Here is a 19,754-nt window from a genome sequence, read left to right as displayed (position 1 = left end):
CTCCAAATAGGAATCTGGAATCAACTTTCACATTACCGGCCTTCTAAATTACATAAATTCACACAAGGAGCTTTTACTGTGCACAACACAAACGGATGCCCGAGACCTAAAGAACTACAGTTGGCTACTTTGCTTTTGTTTCATTTTCCTCAAAGGCTTGTGCTGCCCCAACACAACATTCACCTGGTCAATTAACAATACGAGCCAAAATATAAATAAATAAAAACACTACAGAAAAACACACACGTATGCGTTTTTAATTCAGAGCAGCAGATCTAATAAATTCATTCAATATCACCCTCTTCCATTAATGTGTACAATCACTGTGAATAAAATGTTGTATTCAAGCGTACGTTGCTCACTAAAATATCCGTGTGGAGCAAGAGAGGCTTAAAAAGGGAAATCAAGGTGTGGTGATCAATGCACCTTTAGTATATAAAACAAAACAAACAAAACTAAAAAACTAAAGGAAACATGATATATTTCTATCTGCTTTTCTATCTTCTCCAGCCAACTTTGCCTCTTTGCCGTTTTTAATGCACCCTGACAACACACAGTTCACTGGAGTGGTTTCGCAGCAACAAGAGGGAGGGGTTGAGTCCCTGATGGAGCCAAAAATGCCTTCCAGTCGGGGAAATTGATTCCCTTGAAGTCTGAAAAAGCCTTAAATCTAGTAAGTAAACAATAAACGGCTAATTAAAGACAGAAAACAGAGGTGAGCGTGTGCGGGTGCAGAGCAGGGGGTGCTCTGGTTTTCGGTGAAGGCTGTAAACACATTAGCTGGGAAACAGCCAGTGAAGCAGTGATGCATGTGGTCAGAAACCAGAGCTGCCTCTCTTCTCTCTCCCTCCCCAGCTTCCTTCAAACCACATTTGCTTCTCTCTGCTGCCCTCTAGTGGCCACTGACAATCAAGGCACTCTTTAAAAAAAAAAAATCACAATTTGGCCCAAAACATATTTATGAATCAGAACATTTTCTCACTTTTTCGTGTCAGACATTGACATATTGACATACACTCATCAAGTATGGCTTTGATGTCGTAGCCACTACAGGTTTCTAATTTCAGAGCTCTAGTTTTAAGGTGGTGAGGTTGTGACAGAACTTCAAACCAATCTGGGTTTGAATTTATAAAGTCGTTTTCTCATTCAAGCCAGCTGAAAATTATACGTACTTACACACCCAGTAACATTTGTTTAATCTTTTTTTTAGCAGCTTTGAGAAAAACCACAAGCGTTTTATAGCCATGGGCAACCTCCTGGCATGGTTTCTGCAAACCAGTTTCCTTTCATCAGACGTGAAAGTGTGAGGCAGGCAGGTTGTTAAAACGGTGACATCGCGTTCAAAACTGGTTACAGAATGGGAAACTAAGATTAAGAATAAGTGACAGGAACAGTTCTGACCTGAACATTATTAGGAAAAAAATTGACTATGCTTAAAACATGGGTCCATTTAAAATGAACTCTTATCTTTTCAGATATATGCCCAAATCGTGGTGATGGATCTAAAAAATAAAAAGAAAAACTAGGGTTTCTTCTTACCAAATATTAAACAAAACTATTTAACTCAAACCTGTGCATCAAACTGTTATTTTTCTAAAGTATTGCAGCTCCATCAGCGCAACTATTGTTATTCCACATGGATAAAGAAGTTTGTATACATCATGAAAATACATAAACTAACAGGATATTCATATAAATGTTGAATGAGGGCACATCTCAGGCAAAGTGTTGCAAAAAAAAAAAAAAAAGTTTGTAAATCTGTAAAGTCTTTTACAGATTTTTTTCTTTAATGTTTTCTAGATGTTGCCGCTACAGTGCATCCCATGTGGTTTGTCTGTGCAATCCAAGTAAAGACTGACCTCATAAATTACTGCTTTATTTACACCAAAGAAGCAGCTGCGATCCATTCAAAACCTTCCCTGTACTTTGTAATAAATGTAGCTGTATTAGCTGTGGTTGTCAGACTATCATCACTATTTTATTGTTTTTACACTACCTTTCAGTTTACATTATTAGAAGTAACTATTTGTTATTTTTGAAAATTGACAATAGGTTAATTGAAAACTACTTTATGATATCTCTACAATATATTTTGGTGCATACGTTTGTATTTTGTCTGATAAAACAAAACTACTTAGCAGCAGATTTCTTTATTCACTGTAAACTTCCAGCCAGTTTACTGTGACAGTACAAATTCTCACCCGCCTCTTAGTTTGGTTCCACGTCCTTTCACGCAACTCCGAGCATTCAACTGCAACGCTGCATGCAAAATAAACATGAGCTCAAGACGACAGCACTTATTTTTGGTCCAATTTCGGCAAATTCTCAGCGATATTTATATTGTGCGCCCTCTTGTGGCTATGCAGCGAGAAGTGCCGTTATCATTCTTATGCGCATGCGCTGGATTAAAACATCATAAACTACATAGATTTCACCTGTTTAAAGAAAAAATGTTAAGAAAATACCTTTACACGGAAAGGTAGGGTAAGGTAAGGTAATTTTATTTCTATAGCATATTTTCAGTAACAAGGCGTTGCCTTGCTTGAACACGGAACATATTAAAATTACTGACTGGTATTTTTAGCAACAGATAGATGCTAAAATAAGAATGAAAAAAAATCCACAGCAGAGCAGCACGTTATTCTGTATTCTTCATGTTAGGGTGTGTAGCATTTGGTTATTCTTTAAATTAGTCTATTTTATATCGGGACAACAATACTATGGCACTATCTCTAATTTTTGTAACACCAACAACGTGTGAATGTCAGATATTTTGGTCTATTTTTAATGTTTTGTATTCTTCATCCTTAAGTTGTAAAATCAAATCTTACTGAACTTGTAGCCTCACAGGGTTTGTTCTAGGTATACATTAACCTATTTGACTCAGTTACGGAGTTTCCGGATCTCATCTGTGATTCCTGCACTTGTGTGAGAATTGTGACAAAAACAACAGCATTAATCTACTTTCAGCCACTTTTAAGTGCTGTTTTTTTATCACTTCTAACATTACAATATGAATGAGCCATTATCATGTTAGTTTGAATTTTCAATGATTTCCAACCACAGTGGGCTCCAGATTCCAACTTTGTATCGCCTTCAAATAAAACTCCACTTATGTTAAACAATGTGTTTAGTGTTTATTTTATATTAAACCCATGGAGGCATACACACTGCATTTTAATTAGAGCAGATTTAAGTCTTTGTTATTGAATTGAATGTGAAAGTGATTGTTGTGACTATAATCCTTTAATTAGACATGGACATGTTTATTATGTTAAACATTATTATGTCAAAGATATAATTTGGTTGTGGTTAATAGTGCAAATAAACTGAACTGGATATAACAGAATTGAAATGACCAACATATGTATTGATCTTGTTTTTGTAGAACTGTGTTCATTTCAGTTCACTTGTTTACAAGCATATCACGCTGCTATGTTACGAAATGGTTCCAAGATAATTTATTTTAATTTAAAAAAAGAAACAGCTAGGTAATAGAGACAGTATTCCTGTTAATTTGCTGCTCTTTGTTAATTTGGATTAAAGCAGGTTGATCTGCCTCTTAAAAAGCTCTCATTTATATCTAAACTTTATGCTAAAGCTAAATGGCTGAATTCAGTATGAAAATACATAAGATGGCATGGACCTGTAAAAATCTTAATCCTTCACAAAATTAAAGAAACCTTACATTTTAGCCTAAAAGATCTGGCAATCAACATTTTAAAAAAAATACAGCAAATTTTGAGGCATTTTCCCTAAATTTCAAATTTCAAAGAAATTTAGAGCGATACCATTTTTATAAACACTTTCAGTGTGAATGAAACTCTGGCAGGAAAAGAAAAGACAGGAGGAGGAAAAACAGATGAATATAACCTTTTCAAAGAGGCTGGCTTCAGAGAAGAGTGACACACGTACAAATCATGCTCAGGTTTGGCACGGTTGCTGAGAGAACAAAGGGGGTAGTTTTTATTTTTTTGTTTTTTTTAAAGTGATTGCGTCAAACTGAGTCAAAAACACTCTATCGTATTTCCTGACGTAAAAAGGAAAGAGAAAAGAAGCTATGAGGAAGTGGGTTCAACATATTTTCTGAGTTCAGTGTTTAGCTTTGAGTGGCACAAACTCCAGGCTTATTTCAGAGTCGGTGACAATGTGTGGACGATTTACAGAAACTAAACTTCCAGAGACATCTGTGATACGTATTAAATGTGCAACAATAACCTTTTATTTAACAAGAGGGAAATAAAAAACACAGTGAGATAAAAATGCCCTCTAGGCGACATTTAAAAAAGAGTAGTGGTTAGATGTAGTGGCTTAAAAGAGATCTACGATAGATGCAATCCCTCATAACAAGAACTGACCTACAACAAACGTGGAGATACAATTTCTCGTTTTTACAAATGCTTGTTATAAACAAGTACCTAAAATGGAAGATATTATTGAGCTTATACAGGGCATTCCTGCAGGACTTTATACACTCACAAGTATCATGGATACATACTCAAGTTTACAAAAATATATCTCTTGTAAAGCTTATTCATCTTATATACATATATATAACATTATCTCCATTTTCCTTCCTATCTTCACCACAGGTCCGGCTCCACCCAGACCACCTTCCTCTGCTCCTCCCAGATGACGGTGCGGAGGCTGGTCAGCAGGGAGTTCTGGTCACACCAGGAGTCCGGAGCCATGCTGTGATACAGGCACGGCAGCTTGTCCAACAGTGGCTCCTCGCTCTTTGAACATGCAAGCAGCTGTTCCTCCGTCTGGCCGCCACGCTGCAGCTTTGACCTGCAAAACGGAAAATGAAAAAGGAGCATTGACTTCAGACCGAGTGACATGTAAAATCCCTTCACTGGAGGTCCTTACTGCAGCGTTTGAGCTAAAACATGGTAGTTCTGTTACCGTTCAAGAAATCGTAGGCGGTTTATTGTATAAATACTCAAATGTCAATTATACTGTGTGGTAGTGTAGGGGTCTTTGTCCCGTTGGAAGAGGAGAATGAAATATTTTGCAGTCTCTGATATGTTTTCATCCAGGATATACTGCATGTAGCTTCATACATCTTCCAATCAACACCGACTGGTTTCCTCAACCCTCAAGATAGCAACCCTATGACTCACTGTGGACATGGTGTAGGATCCATATAAGGTAGTTTCTGGAAAAGTTCAAGGGGTTTGACATTTCTAGCCCCTGTACATGTAGTACTTAAGAACTCAGAGGCTTCTGTGAAAGAAACAAAACAAACCAAACATACTTAAGTTTTCGTGCGTTGCGTGCAGATACGCCAATAAAGATGATAACTGGAAAGATCTCGGAGCGGTGCAGCCGACGCACACAGTCCAGGCCTAACGGCAGCAAACAGTGAAGGCCCTGAGAGAAGGAGGGGGATGGCAAAATATGCCGTTAAATCAGAAAGATTGTCACTCTGAAATGAGTTCCTTATAATTAAAAATGACTGTCTGCTTGTGCTGGTTTGTCTGGTAGTTTTAGTCTCAAAACCACAACAATTTGCAATTTGGAGATTTGCATACATACAGTACATACCTTAACTCAGTCTAAGAGGAATAAAACAAAGTAAAACATAAATGTGTGATTTAAAAAAAGATTTTGTTAACAGGTTTACATACAGAGGGCCTAAATACACATGCTAAAAATGAGTGTGTTCTGACCTTTTTCACGACTTTCTCAACACTTTGAAGAGTGTAGCACTGGTTTCCACCAGGCTCCACTTCCTCCAGAACCTCAGACCTCTGGAGCCGAGCAGCATGTTCACTAGAGGTCAACGTCTCTGCAGGGACAGCGACAGATCACATTGACTCACACATTACATCCGTTAAACCTGAGCAATAAATATTTAATTTCCCCATGTTTTCCGCTAAATGTTCTTGTTCTTTGTTATTGTAATGATCAAACTTTCCCGCAAAGATCAACAAACATTTAATTTACCCCACTGACTGCAGGGAACATTGGCACACACTGACTATTTATAGCTGCTGCAGATTTTTTTCTTTTTTTAGAAATATTTACCTACAGCGTTTATTTCCTTCCTGGATTACAGCTACGGATAAACACAATGAAATGTTTACCTCTGCCCAGTAAGAGACCAGATTGTTTACACAGCTAGTCAGACACACCATCATTTCGGTGTAAAATCGGAAGTAGAATCAGTAATCTCACCAATAAAACGTGTTACTGTATGTCTACTGAACATAAGGGGTGTTGCAAATGGATTTGTGCCCTGTAAGCTTCTTCACTCTTTGTCACGTTACAGCCACAAACCTCGGTGTGCTTTAATACGATTAGACACATAAAGTGTTGCATGATTGTGTAGTGGGAAGAAAATGATACAGGGTTCTAGAAAATTGTGGTGTGCGTTTCAGCCCTCCTTACTCTGATATTCCTAAATGCCTTCAGAAGTCATCTAAGTGATTGACACAGTCGACTAGTGTGGGATTTAATTGAGTACAAATCCAGCTGTTCTGGATTTGGGTTCACAGGAGGACAGCACTGATCTTGAGCTCTTTTAGCAAGAGTGAGCAAAACATTTGTAGATGTGCAAAACTGACAAAATCATTCTCCCAAAGAATTGTCACTTCAAACCAGGCACCGATTCAGGAGGGCCGAGTAGAAATTAACTCTCCACTTTTCACATTTTTGTGAAACAAAAAATTGCATATCATTTTCCTTCCACTACACAGAAGCACATTTTGTGTTGACTTATCACACAAAATGCCAATAAAATACATTGAGGTTTAAGATTATAAAATGACAAGATGTAAAAAAAAAAAAAAAAATTCAAATGACAAACATTTTTCTGTGTCAAAGTATAACCATGTTATAACATGTTTTCCTACAACTGCATCGACAGAGATGGGTATGCGAGGCGATAACGATGCAGCGTTTCTTACCAGGCTCACAGAGTTGAAAGCCCTGCCAGCTGGCCAGCTTCTTGTCCAGCATGCGTCCCAGTATCGTTGGCAGCAGCAGGATAGGCCTGCAGACTGGTGGGAAGTGAGGAGTAACAAGGGTGTAGGGCATGAGAGTTACACAGGTTTTGGGTGGCACCGGAGAACCTTGAGAAGTGGAAAAACACAGGCAAACGTGCAACGTTCATTGAAAACTGTGAACACTGCAGCACCAAAATAGCAGTAACAGTTTGCATCTGTGATGGTGCTGCTGCAGCTCGCTGTACCTGACTCGGAGCCGTTTGTGTTTTCTTCATCCACACTGACCCACAGAGGGTTCCTTCCTTGGCGCCCGGTGCTGACAATCCTCACTGCCTTCTGTTCACTCCTGGTGTTTTCTCGTCCAGCCTGGAATGATGACAGTTTTTCCATAATTAACTTTGGGCCCTGAACGCTTTATTAGTCATATTGCTTAATTTATTTAATTTTTTTTAAATACCTTCTGGCAATTCTTTGTCTGAAAGCTCATATCTTCAATTGTTTGAATCAAAAGTCTCTGGGCCCTGAAAACACAGAAGAAAATCCGTTGTCATCTCGACCTGTTAGGATCTGCTACCGGCTCACAGCAGAGCACCAACCTGTAATAATTGGGTACTGTTCCACTCTGCAGGTCGAGCAGCTGGCACGGGTGAACTTGGCTTGCTTGCCACAGATCCTCGGTGCCGGCAGGTCTCGTGTTTGTCACATGTAGGATGTCGTTGCACGACACGGCCAAGGTCCCGCTGGCACCGGCGGGAAGGGATAAGTTGACCCGAATGTAAAAGGAGTCTCCCGACGACATTGTGCTGTTCTGCAGCTGCTGCAGCAGCGCCTCGTAGTCTGCGCAGGAGGACAGCGACAGTAAATGTGCTGCAACATCGTCATCACCAGTCGTCTCCTACAGACGATGCTGAGGATGTTTGTTATTTGTTTTGTGCTCTCGTAGATGTAGTTGGCATTCTCCAACAGAGGAGTCCAGCTAGCTTAGATGCCCATGGCCATGAAGGTGAGTGGAAAACATGAATGAATTGTTTCAGAAGGATGAATTGGCACTTTTGGCAAACTATCGCATCTCTGGCGTCCATAGGGTTCAGTAGCAGTAGACTTTGCATCAACTGAGTGCACCAACTCCTTATGAGCTGAAACAAGCCTGCTAGTCAAGAATGAACCTGTGATGTACAATATGGTTGATCATAATTGTAAATTCATTGAAGATTCAGCACTAAAAGGCTGAAAGGACTGTGGATGAATTGAATAGCTGTCTGGAAATCCACTGCACTTTTTTGTTTTTGCTGATTAAGGTAAGTGTTGCAAATGTCTGAAAGCTATTACTATTAGCTGGACTATTTGTTTATAACTCCATGATTTAATTACTCTACTCTGATATGAGTCAGAATCCTCTAGTGGATGAGAAAAGTATTTAAATACAGGTAACATTTTGATATCATCTCTCCATATGACAAATGAGCCGTTATCTAATTTTACAATCGCAAAAAAACACAAAAAACATCTGCTTCCTGATTACTTCACCTCAGCTGGAACCATTATTGCCTACTGACTTAGAAAAAGAAAATACAAAATGCACAGTAGCAGCACCGACGAGGTCCTTTAGTCTTTTTAGCGCTGCAAGGTTTACCGTTTTGCCTGGGGCGGAGGGACAGCTGACAGAAGCCCGTAACCTGGCCCAGAGCCCATGTAGCTTCTTCCAGAGTGGAGTCCTCCAACACCATCCTCAGAGCCCTGCTGTTTTGCTCATACCTGACCTGCAGAACGACAGCTGTATAAGACTTGCATTATTCATTACAGGAAAGCCTCACCTTCTTTCTCAGTACACTCACCTCCACAATCTGCGCCCCGGGGCTGATGCCGACAGCATGGGCGGCGCTGCCCTCAGTCACCTGGTGCACAAACACTCCAGACTTGTTTCCTCCCACGACCGAGAGCTGGCTTAGCAGTGCCTCGCACTGGAGGGAGAGGCTGAGGACACGGCCGTTGACGCGGATGGCTTTCGGACGAGAACGCACCAGGAAGGGAGGGGCTGAAGATTTTGAGACGCTGAGGAGAAGAGAGAAAATTGGGGTTGATTTCTAGCATTTCACTCCAAATATTGAGAAATCTTTGAAACGATATGTTTAAAATACATTTTAAGACAACTTAAGGCACCCTGATTAGCTGAGACTTGGCAGAGAAATGAGGAAGTAGGAGATTCGGTGTCAGTTATTTTAAAAATACAACCGGTTCTCAGAATGCATTGCACAAATTCAGATAGTTGATTAAAACCTTCCTGTTGTCCTCATTTTCTGTGTATAGGGAAAACACATACAAATCTCTGTCACTTTGACCCGAGGACAACAGGAGGGTTAAGACTGTATCTGTTTATTAAATCTGTTCATAGAGGTTTACAGGCCTGTTTTTTTTTTTTTTAATTGACAAGATATTGTTTACAGAATGCCATTTATCACCGGCATTCATCTTCAAGTGACACTATTTACATATTTAGCCTGTACTTTATAAATCCCAGGTCCTTTTTCATCCTCACCAGACAGAGTTGGAGCCACGAGAGGAGGAAGGTCTTGGTTTCTGCTCATCTTCACTCCCTGCTGAACAAAAGAGAAGCTGTGAGATGATCTGGCACCAGGGCTGCTTTCCCCGATAATATGCCAGAGTTAATGTATCACCTTTCAGTGCTGACAAAGGTTCAGATTAAAACAATAAGTAGTAAAGGTATTTCAACTGAACAGCAAAAGCCCAGACACTGAGGACAGCTCACTGTGGGACAGCTTTTGCCTCTACATACCATCAGAAAGTAACACAAAGTCGTCCAGCACAGAGTCGGTGTTTGCTGTTTCCAAACTACGTGAGAAGACAGAACAAACTAGAATGAACTTTGGAAATATGCTGAGACACAGATGTCCCGAAGACTTTCCACAAATAGCTGAGATTAAATCATGCAACTGCACTAACTGGTTTTCTGGGGAGCAAATAATTATAGTCTTCGGGTGACAAAGCTAAAACTTCTAACAACACTTAAGACGGAACATTCCTTTAGGCTGCGGGAACAAAAGTAATAAAAAGAAAAGGGGTTAAGAGTACAGACAAACAGCTCAACACCTGTCGCCTGCCTCCACGGACGCATGACATTGAACCTCACATTCCTGTGAATTAATAATTCACCTGAAAGTCATCTTACAACAGCAGAAAATAATTAATGCAGAGGACAGAATTCTAATGTTCCTTTTTCCTTAGTATGTAAGGTGACACCCACTCCCACCATCACCAAAGACCTTATGGACTAGAACAAATTCACTGTACATGTACATACACAATAGCACCCGCACATACGCACACACACACACCTGCTCTCTTCAAAAAAAACTTCTTGTCTTCTACGGAAAGACTCCGGACTGGGTGGTTCGACGCCTTTGGATCGGATGCTGGAGGGGACAGCATCTTCTGACTAAGGATAAAGAGGAACATGAATACAGTAAATAAAAAGCACAGGTTTCATTCAAAGTTTCTCAAGATCTCTTGGAATGTTGCATTGTCATGTGGACTAGTTATTTTAAGCTTAACAGAACATGACGTTGCATCTTGAGCATGATGATGATGATATTGGCGGTAGCAGAAATGTTATGCTGTTGGATGCTTTTCCTCAGTAGAGACTGAAAAGCTGGTCAGTTTTTGAATATATTTACTTATCTGTGTAGCCACTGGACCAGTCAAAGTTTAGATAATTTTTATTTCATAATTTATTAGTCAAAAGAATAAAATTGTGTATTATTTTCCTCCTACGTCACAATTGCAAGCCATCACATAAGGATGCAAAAAGTCTGATCAGGTTTAAGGAGTACAACGTTTTGAAAAGCAGTGTAGACTACTAAAGCATTACTTAACACTAAAATCTTCTTCAATAGAAACTCATCTCTCACAGCGACATGTTACACACCTCTGAGGTGCAGGAACTCAGGGACATGGGGTTAAGTGCGTCCATGCGCCGTAGTCTCTGTCGGACCAGAAGAGGACATTCTTCAGAGCTGGAAGTTGGGCTCCCCCAGCTGATCTCCTTCACCTTCAACCCAAATGCATCAGCAAAGTTACTTCTTCACCTGTTGCACTTTTGTGTGAATGCCGTCATTTGTGTGTTACAAACATACATCAGATTTCCGCAGGCGGGGTCTGGGGCTGCGCTTTGCCTGAAGCGTGAAGACGGCCTCCTGCAGCTCCACCAGCTGACTCCTCAGTGTGTCCTTCTCAGCCAGGATGCGGGCGATCATGGCCTGGGCATCGTCTCTGGACTGGTAGGCCTGCACACACAGGGGAAGATTTCAACTTAATCAAAAGGTGCTCAGTTAAAACTAAATAGCGTCCTTACGGCTCCTAACTAAGTCAGGCCAGATTCCTGACTCATCTAGACGATCACCACAGAAAAGTGGCTACAGACCGACTAAACCTGGAATGCATATTGGAAGTCAGGGATTGGATCGTCATTGTTGACGATGGCTTTCATCGAGAAAAAAGAAATGCAGATTGGTGTTAAAGCGGTGTCACATTTCCTTTTTTAAATAACTACCAACAAATGACAAAAATGTGGAATGGAAAAATAATGACTCATCTAAAGATTTTATCGTACGAATCAGTTTTAACTTTTGTTTTTAAGCTTTTAAAGACGGGATCTGATATTAGAACATTTTCAGCATGTTTAATGATACATTCCATAGTACAAATACAGTATAGGCTCATTATTCTTAACTGATAGATAAAGATTTAATAAAAAAAAATAAGTGAAGTATTAAATGGGGAGGGTTCCTTAGGGGATAACAGGCTTTTTGAACCCTGGATTCAAAAGCTATTTTTAATTCAACTAGAAGACGTAGTAAAGAAAGGATGTTTATTACACAGTTCATTAGACTCAGGCACTGTCACAGACAACAAAAACAGCTGCATAAGGCTGATACACTTGGTATTTTCTAAGGTGGGGCAGATTATACGTCAGCATTTTTCTTGGTACAGCGCTCGTGTTATAAATAGCAGCCAGGAGACCTCATGTGAACAACTTGTGCAACAAAGCATGGTTTTCATGCAAATTAACAGACATTTCAAATGAGGAAATGATAAGAAAAACCAACATTATGGCGGATGAGTTCCAGCTGAACATTGAAGGTAAAATATGAAACGGAAGCACACAACTTGAAAAAGCGGTGATACAAAGTAGTGATTGAGGGGAACGGATACTGTACCCACCTGGTCCCTCTCTGCCTGAAGTTCCTTCATCTGGCTCTGGACCACGATGCTCTTCTGCTGCTGCATCTTACAGTCCAGAGAAAGCTGCTGCACCTGAAGGCTCAGAGCCTCTGTCTGATTCAAGAGCTGAAAAATTACATTTGGCTAAATTAAAAACATGATCAGTGTCAGAAGCAAAACTGCTGCTAGGCTTTTTTTTTTTTTAAAAGGTGCCTAGTCCAACATGTAAACTAATAAAAAAAAACACAAAAAAAAAAACACACAAAAAAAAACTAAACGTAGTGGATATTTTCCTATGATCAAGGAACAGTTTTATACGTCATGGTTAACTTTGTGCATGGAAATCTTAAAAGGTCACCTTCTGTTAATACAGTTAAGCTGAATTTGCATGTTTTTTCCTCATTCGTTATGACGGCAGAGCACAAACATGCACACACACACACACACACACACACACACCCCCTGTTTGTCTCGGAGCAGCTTCTCATTCTCTTCTCTGTAGCTTTTCAGGTGCTCCGCCAGCTCCACCTGACTGTCGATTGCCTCCGCCAAGTCCTGTTGCAGGATGTCCTTATGAGCCTGACGGGTGAGAGGAAGACAAGGCAAGATCATGAAGAGGTAAGGAGAGGCTGATCCTTTCTGACACCATTCAGTGAGAGGTTTCTGACCTCCTCTTGCAGCTGCGGGGTCTGAGAAGAAGAAACGCTTCGGAGGGAACGCTGTTTGTGGAACTCATTTTCCATCTGAATGCTCTGCAGGTCCGTCTGCAGCTGATACACCTGCCATCAAAGACAACAAATATATTTGATAATGAACTGTTGTGTCCTAAAAAAGCAACAAAACATATGCCATGGTGAAGTCTGTTTTTGTAGCTTGACATAAGTCTCAAAAAGTTTCTTTATAAATTCCCATCTCTTAAGAAAGAGCTGATATTCAGATGTTTGATCCAACAGTACATGAATGCCAATTATTTTTGCTCCTTTTTTTTTTTAAACATGGTCCTCTGTACAACCTTCCCCTAAGTCCTACTGTGATGTTGCAGAAAGATGTTTAACTTTCTATTCATAAACGCAGTCATTTTATATGTATAGAGCAGTTTTTATATAAAACAAGGATAACACAAAGTGAGAAAAAAATTTGAAAAACCCTAATTACTAGAGATTTAAAAAAAAAGAGATCTAAAAAAGGAGAGATCTAAATAAAAGGGTAAGAATGGAAAAGTAAAAAAAGTACACAAATGTGTAGTCAACAGTCATAATGTTGGTTAGAAGGACTGTGGATGTGCATTTGGGTTGATTGTGATAATTAAAAAGACACTTGAGTCTTCATTTCCCGACAAGAGGGTTAAAAAGAGGCCAAAAGTAGAAAAAGATAAGAAGAAGACAAAATAGAGAAAAACAGAGACAAAGAAAAAGAAGGAGCTTTGAGCTGGTAGAAAAATATTGTAAATATAACAATACAAAAATAATCTTAATGCCTAAAAAACAGCTAAAAGCCAAAGATGAACAGCATGGACAACCGCATTGTCATTATCTTTTTATTAAGTTTGATGTACTGCAACAACTTATTTACTTGTGACCCAAGTTTTTTTTTTTTCTTTTTTAAATATATGATTAAAAAAAAAGTCAAAGAAATACTTAAAATTTGTTTGGAACTTATCCAAAGTTTGTTGGTAGCACCACAGATTTCTTACATTTAGAAATGCTTTAGAATAAAACATGTTGTGCTATTGTGCAAACAAACAAAAAACATGCTGTGGTCCTCATTAAGAGTTTACGACATTCTTTGGTCAAAATCCCTCAGAAAATGTGAAGCTGCTCCTCTTTTAACACCTCTTGTCAGAATGATGGATTTTGGTGAGTGTGAGCTGAGTCACCACAGCTCCTTCTACCCACCTGTCCTATCTGCAGGTCACTGCAGCTGTTCCATCTCTGAAACACAACTGCATAACGAGCCCTGCCTGTTTCAATAACCTCATTGCAGACACATTGGTGGCATAATGTAGAATTCTTCAGGTTGAATAAGTACCGGTTACATAAACTTTGGATTTAGTGGCTGGTTTTCTGTCGAAGCTGAGATAAAGAGCTTCGGCTTTTACCTAGAAACATTTCTTTCTACTATTAATAGTGGTAATAGTAGCAGCGACTGCTCATAGTGCCATCTTCAGTGACAAAGTGTGGTTTCCTGGTACAGAAAAAAAATGCATCAAAGACGCTCCCGTAGTCATAGTTCCTGATTAGGATATGGAAAAAAAAAGAAAAAAAGAGAAGGTAAACTACTCATGGAGCATAATTAGCTCATTTCCTTTTTAAGTAAACCATTTAACTGCTAAAGAGACATTACTAAGTGTAATATAAAAAAATTTGGAAAAAAATATACTTCCCACAAATCATCCTACTTCTGATGTAAGAAAATCCAGAAAGTTTTGATAGTGAAGATATAATAATAATAATAATAATAATAATAATAATAATAATAATAATAATAATAATAATAATAATAATAATAATAATAATAATAGAAAAAGGTTTCAAACATGATACATTTTTTTATTGTCTTCACATATCCAAGAATAACAAAGTGAACAAATAACAAATTTTCACATTATGTGTCTAATCTTTAAACAGTATTTCAGGCTCATGAACAATAATTAAAATTTAAGCTTAGTAGCTAAATTTTGTTTTAGTAATGTCTAGGAATAAACTTTTTTTTTTAAACGGACCTTGAGTAATTCAACAAAGAGGTTGCAACAATGCTGCATTTAATGTTATGTTAAGAACATTGTTCATAACATAAAATATTGTCATTTCAGATTGTTAGGAGACAGCAGAAAATATTGTGAGATTAGTAAAAGACTGAATGAATCCACGCCGTTGTCATGAATCGGACCTTCACAGTTTAAACCGTAATACTTTATGTGCTTCATTAAAACGGTCATTTGTAAACCAGAGAAAACAAATTCTTATGATGTTTTCTTTGGGAAAAGATATTAACTACCACAGACAGCATGCCAGCATTTTACTATGTAACGCAGGGAATTCTTGGTTAAGATTTAATCACATTCTCCAAGGAGTTTTTAAAAAAATGTTCTTCCTCCTTAATGAAAAAACCTCAGAAGTACAACCAGTTTTTAGACACTCCCCTTTATATTCACCTTCACTGTCTTCTAGGAAGAAACACGTTGTTGTTTAACTACATAGGAACTGAGGTGGAATTCAAAATTATCTCATTCATTATTTCTTCTGAGTCTTCTTTTTGGTACTTTTAGTAAAAATTTTTATGATATTAACATTAATCATGCTTTCCCTGGATTAGCAATAAGAGACATTGAGACTCTTAGAAGGAACAAGGAATGATAACCTAAAATAAACATTGGAGGCTGCTTCTATTTTTTAGGAGAAAAAAAAATATTTAAACACAAAGAGAAATTTTAAGGCATCAACTCACCTGCAGGTTCAGGTCATGCAGCCGCCCGTTTATAGCCGATTTCTCCTCAATGCTTGCGGTGTAGCGGATGTACAAGTCGCACTTCTCGTCCTTCAGCTTGGTGACTTCCCGCTGCAGAGAACTCAGGTGTCTCTGCAAGCGTTCGTTTTCAGCCTGAAGGTGGCTGCACTTCTCTTCCTGCTCCATCAGCTGGCTGACCTCCGACTCCAGGGAGGAGCAGCGGGTGCTCATCTTGCCGGCCTCGTTGCGGGCCTCCTGCAACTCCGTCTGCATCCCTGTTACAGCTCTGATGAGGTACTCGGTCAGCTCTGAGTACTTGATCAGACCTGAGATGAGGAAAATGCAGGTGAGCTGTAGGAGACAAAGACACCCTTTGGAAGAGCAGGAGATGTTTTAGGACACTTACCGCTGAATCTCGAGGGCTCTGTGCTGGGCTTACGTCCCGTAACATGGGTGTAGAGAACTGGATAATGAATCATCAGCCCCTCTAGCAGAGCTATAGCTCCGTTTCTTCCCTGGGTCCTCAGCAGATCCAACATGTAGCCTAAGAGGTGACACAATTAATCTCTTTTTGTCTCAGATTCAGCTTCATGCGAAAAGTGTAACGTTTTATTTGGAAAGAACGCAAAAACCCAGTTTTTTTTAATCCACCAGAAATCAGTTTTACATATGTTCATTGCTGTTCACCTTGTTCGATTCTTAAATAAAAAAATACTGACATGTCTGGACAAGGCATTCAAGCAACTTTTGAAAGTAAAATTTTGTTCATTTACAAAGTCAGAAACCTTTGACATTACCAGTAAAAGCGCTAAATATTGCTTAATGTGTTAGAAAACTTAAAGGAAGAGGGATGTTCAACCATGAGTTGAAGTACAAGTTTATCTCTGAACGTAAAACAATGGATGGGTTTGGAGGGCTTGTCAAACTACACACTTAAATTTAATTCAGATGCTGTGGTATCACCTTACATATTCATGGTTAAAAAATCTCCAGTGTTGCTCAATATAAACAATTCTGCAACAAAGACTAGGCCAAAATTCCCCCACAGTTATGTAAAGCATTACCAGTTATCCTGCATGCTTGGTGGAAGCTGCTGCTGTTACCTAAGGTGGCACAGTTAGTTATTAGATTTGGATGACAATTACTTTTTACACAGGGTCAGGTTGGTCTGAATAGCTTCTCCTTTTGATGAATTAAAAGACCATTTGAAACTGGCTCTGTGTGTTTACTCAGGTCAGCTTTACCTGATAAACTTTGTTTGACATATTTAGAGGGGAAAAAATGTAAACAATAGGCATACCTTTGATTGGCGGATTCAAAAACACAAAAAAGAGGACAAATCAGAACCCATAACGTTACAATAAGAAGCTGCAGAAACCTCTAGAAATTCTTATCAGCTTGAGCAGATCTAACGTTCTTAAAACAGTCAGACCTAAAACAGAAAGTCTAGTCAGGAAGCTTACTTGTTCTCATGCAGCGGTTAGTCAGGTTGTGACGGGAAAGGATCTCGTCTTCGTCCACCTCTGTGAGAACCTTGACCTGCCTCAGATAGGGGAACAAGATGCACGGTCGGACCCCGAGGGAGATCCGGTGACGGTTGTCATTGATCAGCTCCCAGAGTTCCTCCTCGCTCAGCTCCTTCAGGTTGGGACCCTCTGGAACAGACTCCTCCGCCATCCTTAGTGCGCTGGATCACTGATGCGTACACACACCTGAAGCCAATGAGGCGACGGCAAACACACACACATACACACACACTTCTACAGCAGACCAACAGACTGAGTGAAGGAGCTGGGTAAAGTATGATTAAAAGAAAAAAAAGAAGGCAGGGTAGTTTCCACGCCCTGCTGTTTATTTCAAGCATGCGTCTGTGGGTGTGAAGGAAAACCTGTGTGACAACCTTGGTTGTGCAGCTCAGCTAGAGGCTGGGACAATCATCTGATCATAAAAAAAACAAACCCAGGTTTTCACACATATTTGTCATATTTTAACCACACTCTTAGAAACAATCAGCTAAACAAAGCGTTACTTTAAGCACCTCACTCTTGGATGCTGTTTATTTTTAAAGGCACTTTCAGTGTCTTATCCAACAATAATAAATTTCTGCTCTGCCACGGTGAGTGAGTTTTGAAATTAGTTTTTCAGATGATTTTTGGGGGGCTCAGAAGGATTAAAACAGGCACATTAGAGTTCATCTTAATAATTCCTAATCACAGTAAGGTAAACATTCCGCGCCACTGACGGGAGCAAACACAGAGAGCAGCAGAGCAAAGTCCTCTTCCACAGAAGGAAATAATATTACCAGGACAAAGTGTTTTTCTAAGCCAAACATACGTGGGCTTAGTGTGTCATAGGGGAGGATGCATACAAATCGAAGCCACTGTAAATTATATATATATGTGTGTAAGTACTTTGGAGGATGTCTTTTATCAGTGGGCACATAAAAAGTAAGGAAGTGTAATGACAGCTTTTGGAAAAAGCCCTGCAAACTGTTCATGTAGATCTTATGCATTGTTGTCAGTGCATAAGATCTACAACTTATGCACTGACAAAGACAACTGTTATCTCAAAGACAGAACTGGCTTTTAGGTTATAAAAGCAAAATGATGCGACAACACACCACCCACGAAAAAGCTCACGGAAGACTCAAAATTCTTGGACCAAGGCTGATTAACTCAAACGACTCTTTACAGCATTCTGGGGGATAATCAGCTTCTGTCAACAGTACAAGGCCTGATGATCTGCCTCATAGGCCTTAAAACAGTAAAAGCTGAACATCATGTGGAATTTTCCAGTAGGAGATAAACAATTATATACAACGGAGCTTCATAATAATAACAGCAATTGAATCATCCCACATTTGGTAACACAGACAGATCAGTCAGTTTTGACCTGTAAGTGTGAGTCATGTACAAATTTTGGAATTCCACACAACTATTTAGAAGACTGATTTAAATGTATGACAAACCAATCTCAGAAATATTGGGAAAACTACATCAATATTTTACATTTTCAGAGAACTTTCAAGAAGTTGAAAGATTTCCGTAGAAAAAAAACTGTTAAATTAGGGGTATGTTCCCCAGATCCTGAAATTAAATATTTACATTGCAACTGTTTAGAAACTCCATGCAGTGGGGTAGTTGACAGGAAAAATCGAGCACTAACATGCATTTGCATTGCACATACTACAGAACTTTTTTCCTACCTATATATTTTTTATGAACTGGTGCATATATATACATATATTACTTTTTCTTATAACCATTCAATGTTTTTGTATAAACCTTTATTGATCTGCCTTCTAGTTGTGGTATTTGTACAGAATTACACCCTGAGGCCCATATAAGACTGGTGATATCATTTTAATTGTTCCTGCATTCCTGACTTGAAAAATTATTAACTTTATTAACAGTCTTACTAACAATTAATACGTCTAGACAATAATTACATTGGTTTCCATGGTGCACAGTACTGAAGCTGCTACATTATCAGTGTTCCTCCAGCAGGAAAAGTAGCAACTTCTTCAAACTCACAAAAATAATTAATGCATTTGTACATTCATGCTTACGTTGTATTTCTCACCACCGTCAGCAGAAAACCCAACATAACAACCATTATGGGAGGAATGTGTGAAATAATGTGATCAGTGACGAGGCGCAGTCAATTTCTGTCGTTATTTCATTAGAGGAAACCCCTTTAATTAATGACATGATTTTCCTTGCTTCATGTTAGCAGTGATAATGACAGTTTGTTTAGGGCTTAGCCGGTAGACACAAACATGCATAGGGGTTTGTTTTGGGAAAACTGCTGCAGACATTTTAAGAAGAAGCCAATTCCACAGCATGGCTTTGGTCATTGAAAGGTCTTCACATTGTATTCATATCCAGTCCCCATGTCTCCATCACAGACGTCACGTGGCTGCTTGGTTTTAGAGGAGATATATTCAGACTTAAAGTGTGGTTTGCAGAACTATTCCAAGAGCCACAGCAGTGCTAACCAAGAAGTATCCTGAAACATGACAGTGTCCTGAAACACCTTAAATCATTAATTTATAAACATCTGAAGAAGCCATTAAAATGTCCTAATTATTTGATTCAATCAAGGTGTCTTTTCATAAAA

The 19,754-nt window shown here is 39.1% G+C and overlaps 2 protein-coding genes across 4 annotated transcripts in view; both read right to left on the bottom strand.

Annotated features, from left to right (window-relative positions):
• The window catches only part of LOC103463659 (E3 SUMO-protein ligase CBX4), an 87,486-nt gene extending 85,181 nt beyond the window's left edge, over positions 1-2,305 (bottom strand). For both annotated transcript variants that reach the window (XM_008407169.2, XM_017307693.1), the window contains exon 1: positions 2,202-2,305. The gene's annotated coding sequence lies outside the window, so the exon portion shown is untranslated. The remainder of the gene's footprint in view (positions 1-2,201) is intronic.
• A 1,182-nt stretch (positions 2,306-3,487) lies between these two features.
• Positions 3,488-18,933, bottom strand: card14 (caspase recruitment domain family, member 14). Of its 2 annotated transcripts, none has more exons than XM_008407198.2 (20): positions 17,099-18,933; positions 16,042-16,179; positions 15,636-15,961; positions 12,857-12,967; positions 12,648-12,767; positions 12,189-12,314; positions 11,102-11,251; positions 10,894-11,016; positions 10,304-10,404; positions 9,745-9,800; positions 9,487-9,547; positions 8,786-9,002; positions 8,584-8,710; positions 7,547-7,787; positions 7,408-7,471; positions 7,196-7,316; positions 6,912-7,076; positions 5,673-5,791; positions 5,258-5,373; positions 3,488-4,791 (listed from the first exon to the last, which is right to left on the bottom strand). In XM_008407198.2, exons 1-20 carry the CDS (start codon positions 17,310-17,312, stop codon positions 4,584-4,586), a joined length of 2,904 nt encoding a protein of 967 aa, XP_008405420.1. In that variant the 5' UTR covers positions 17,313-18,933; the 3' UTR covers positions 3,488-4,583. The 2 variants fall into 2 exon arrangements, with proteins under 2 accessions (XP_008405420.1, XP_008405428.1); XM_008407206.2 differs by having other exon boundaries at positions 9,487-9,544.
• Positions 18,934-19,754: the final 821 nt, after the last annotated feature.

Source organism: Poecilia reticulata, linkage group LG1, assembly GCF_000633615.1.
Source record: "Poecilia reticulata strain Guanapo linkage group LG1, Guppy_female_1.0+MT, whole genome shotgun sequence".
NCBI classification, from domain to species: Eukaryota; Metazoa; Chordata; class Actinopteri; order Cyprinodontiformes; family Poeciliidae; genus Poecilia; species Poecilia reticulata.
The sequence above is the reverse complement of the archived record's forward strand: the minus strand, read 5'-3'. Positions and strand labels throughout refer to the sequence as shown.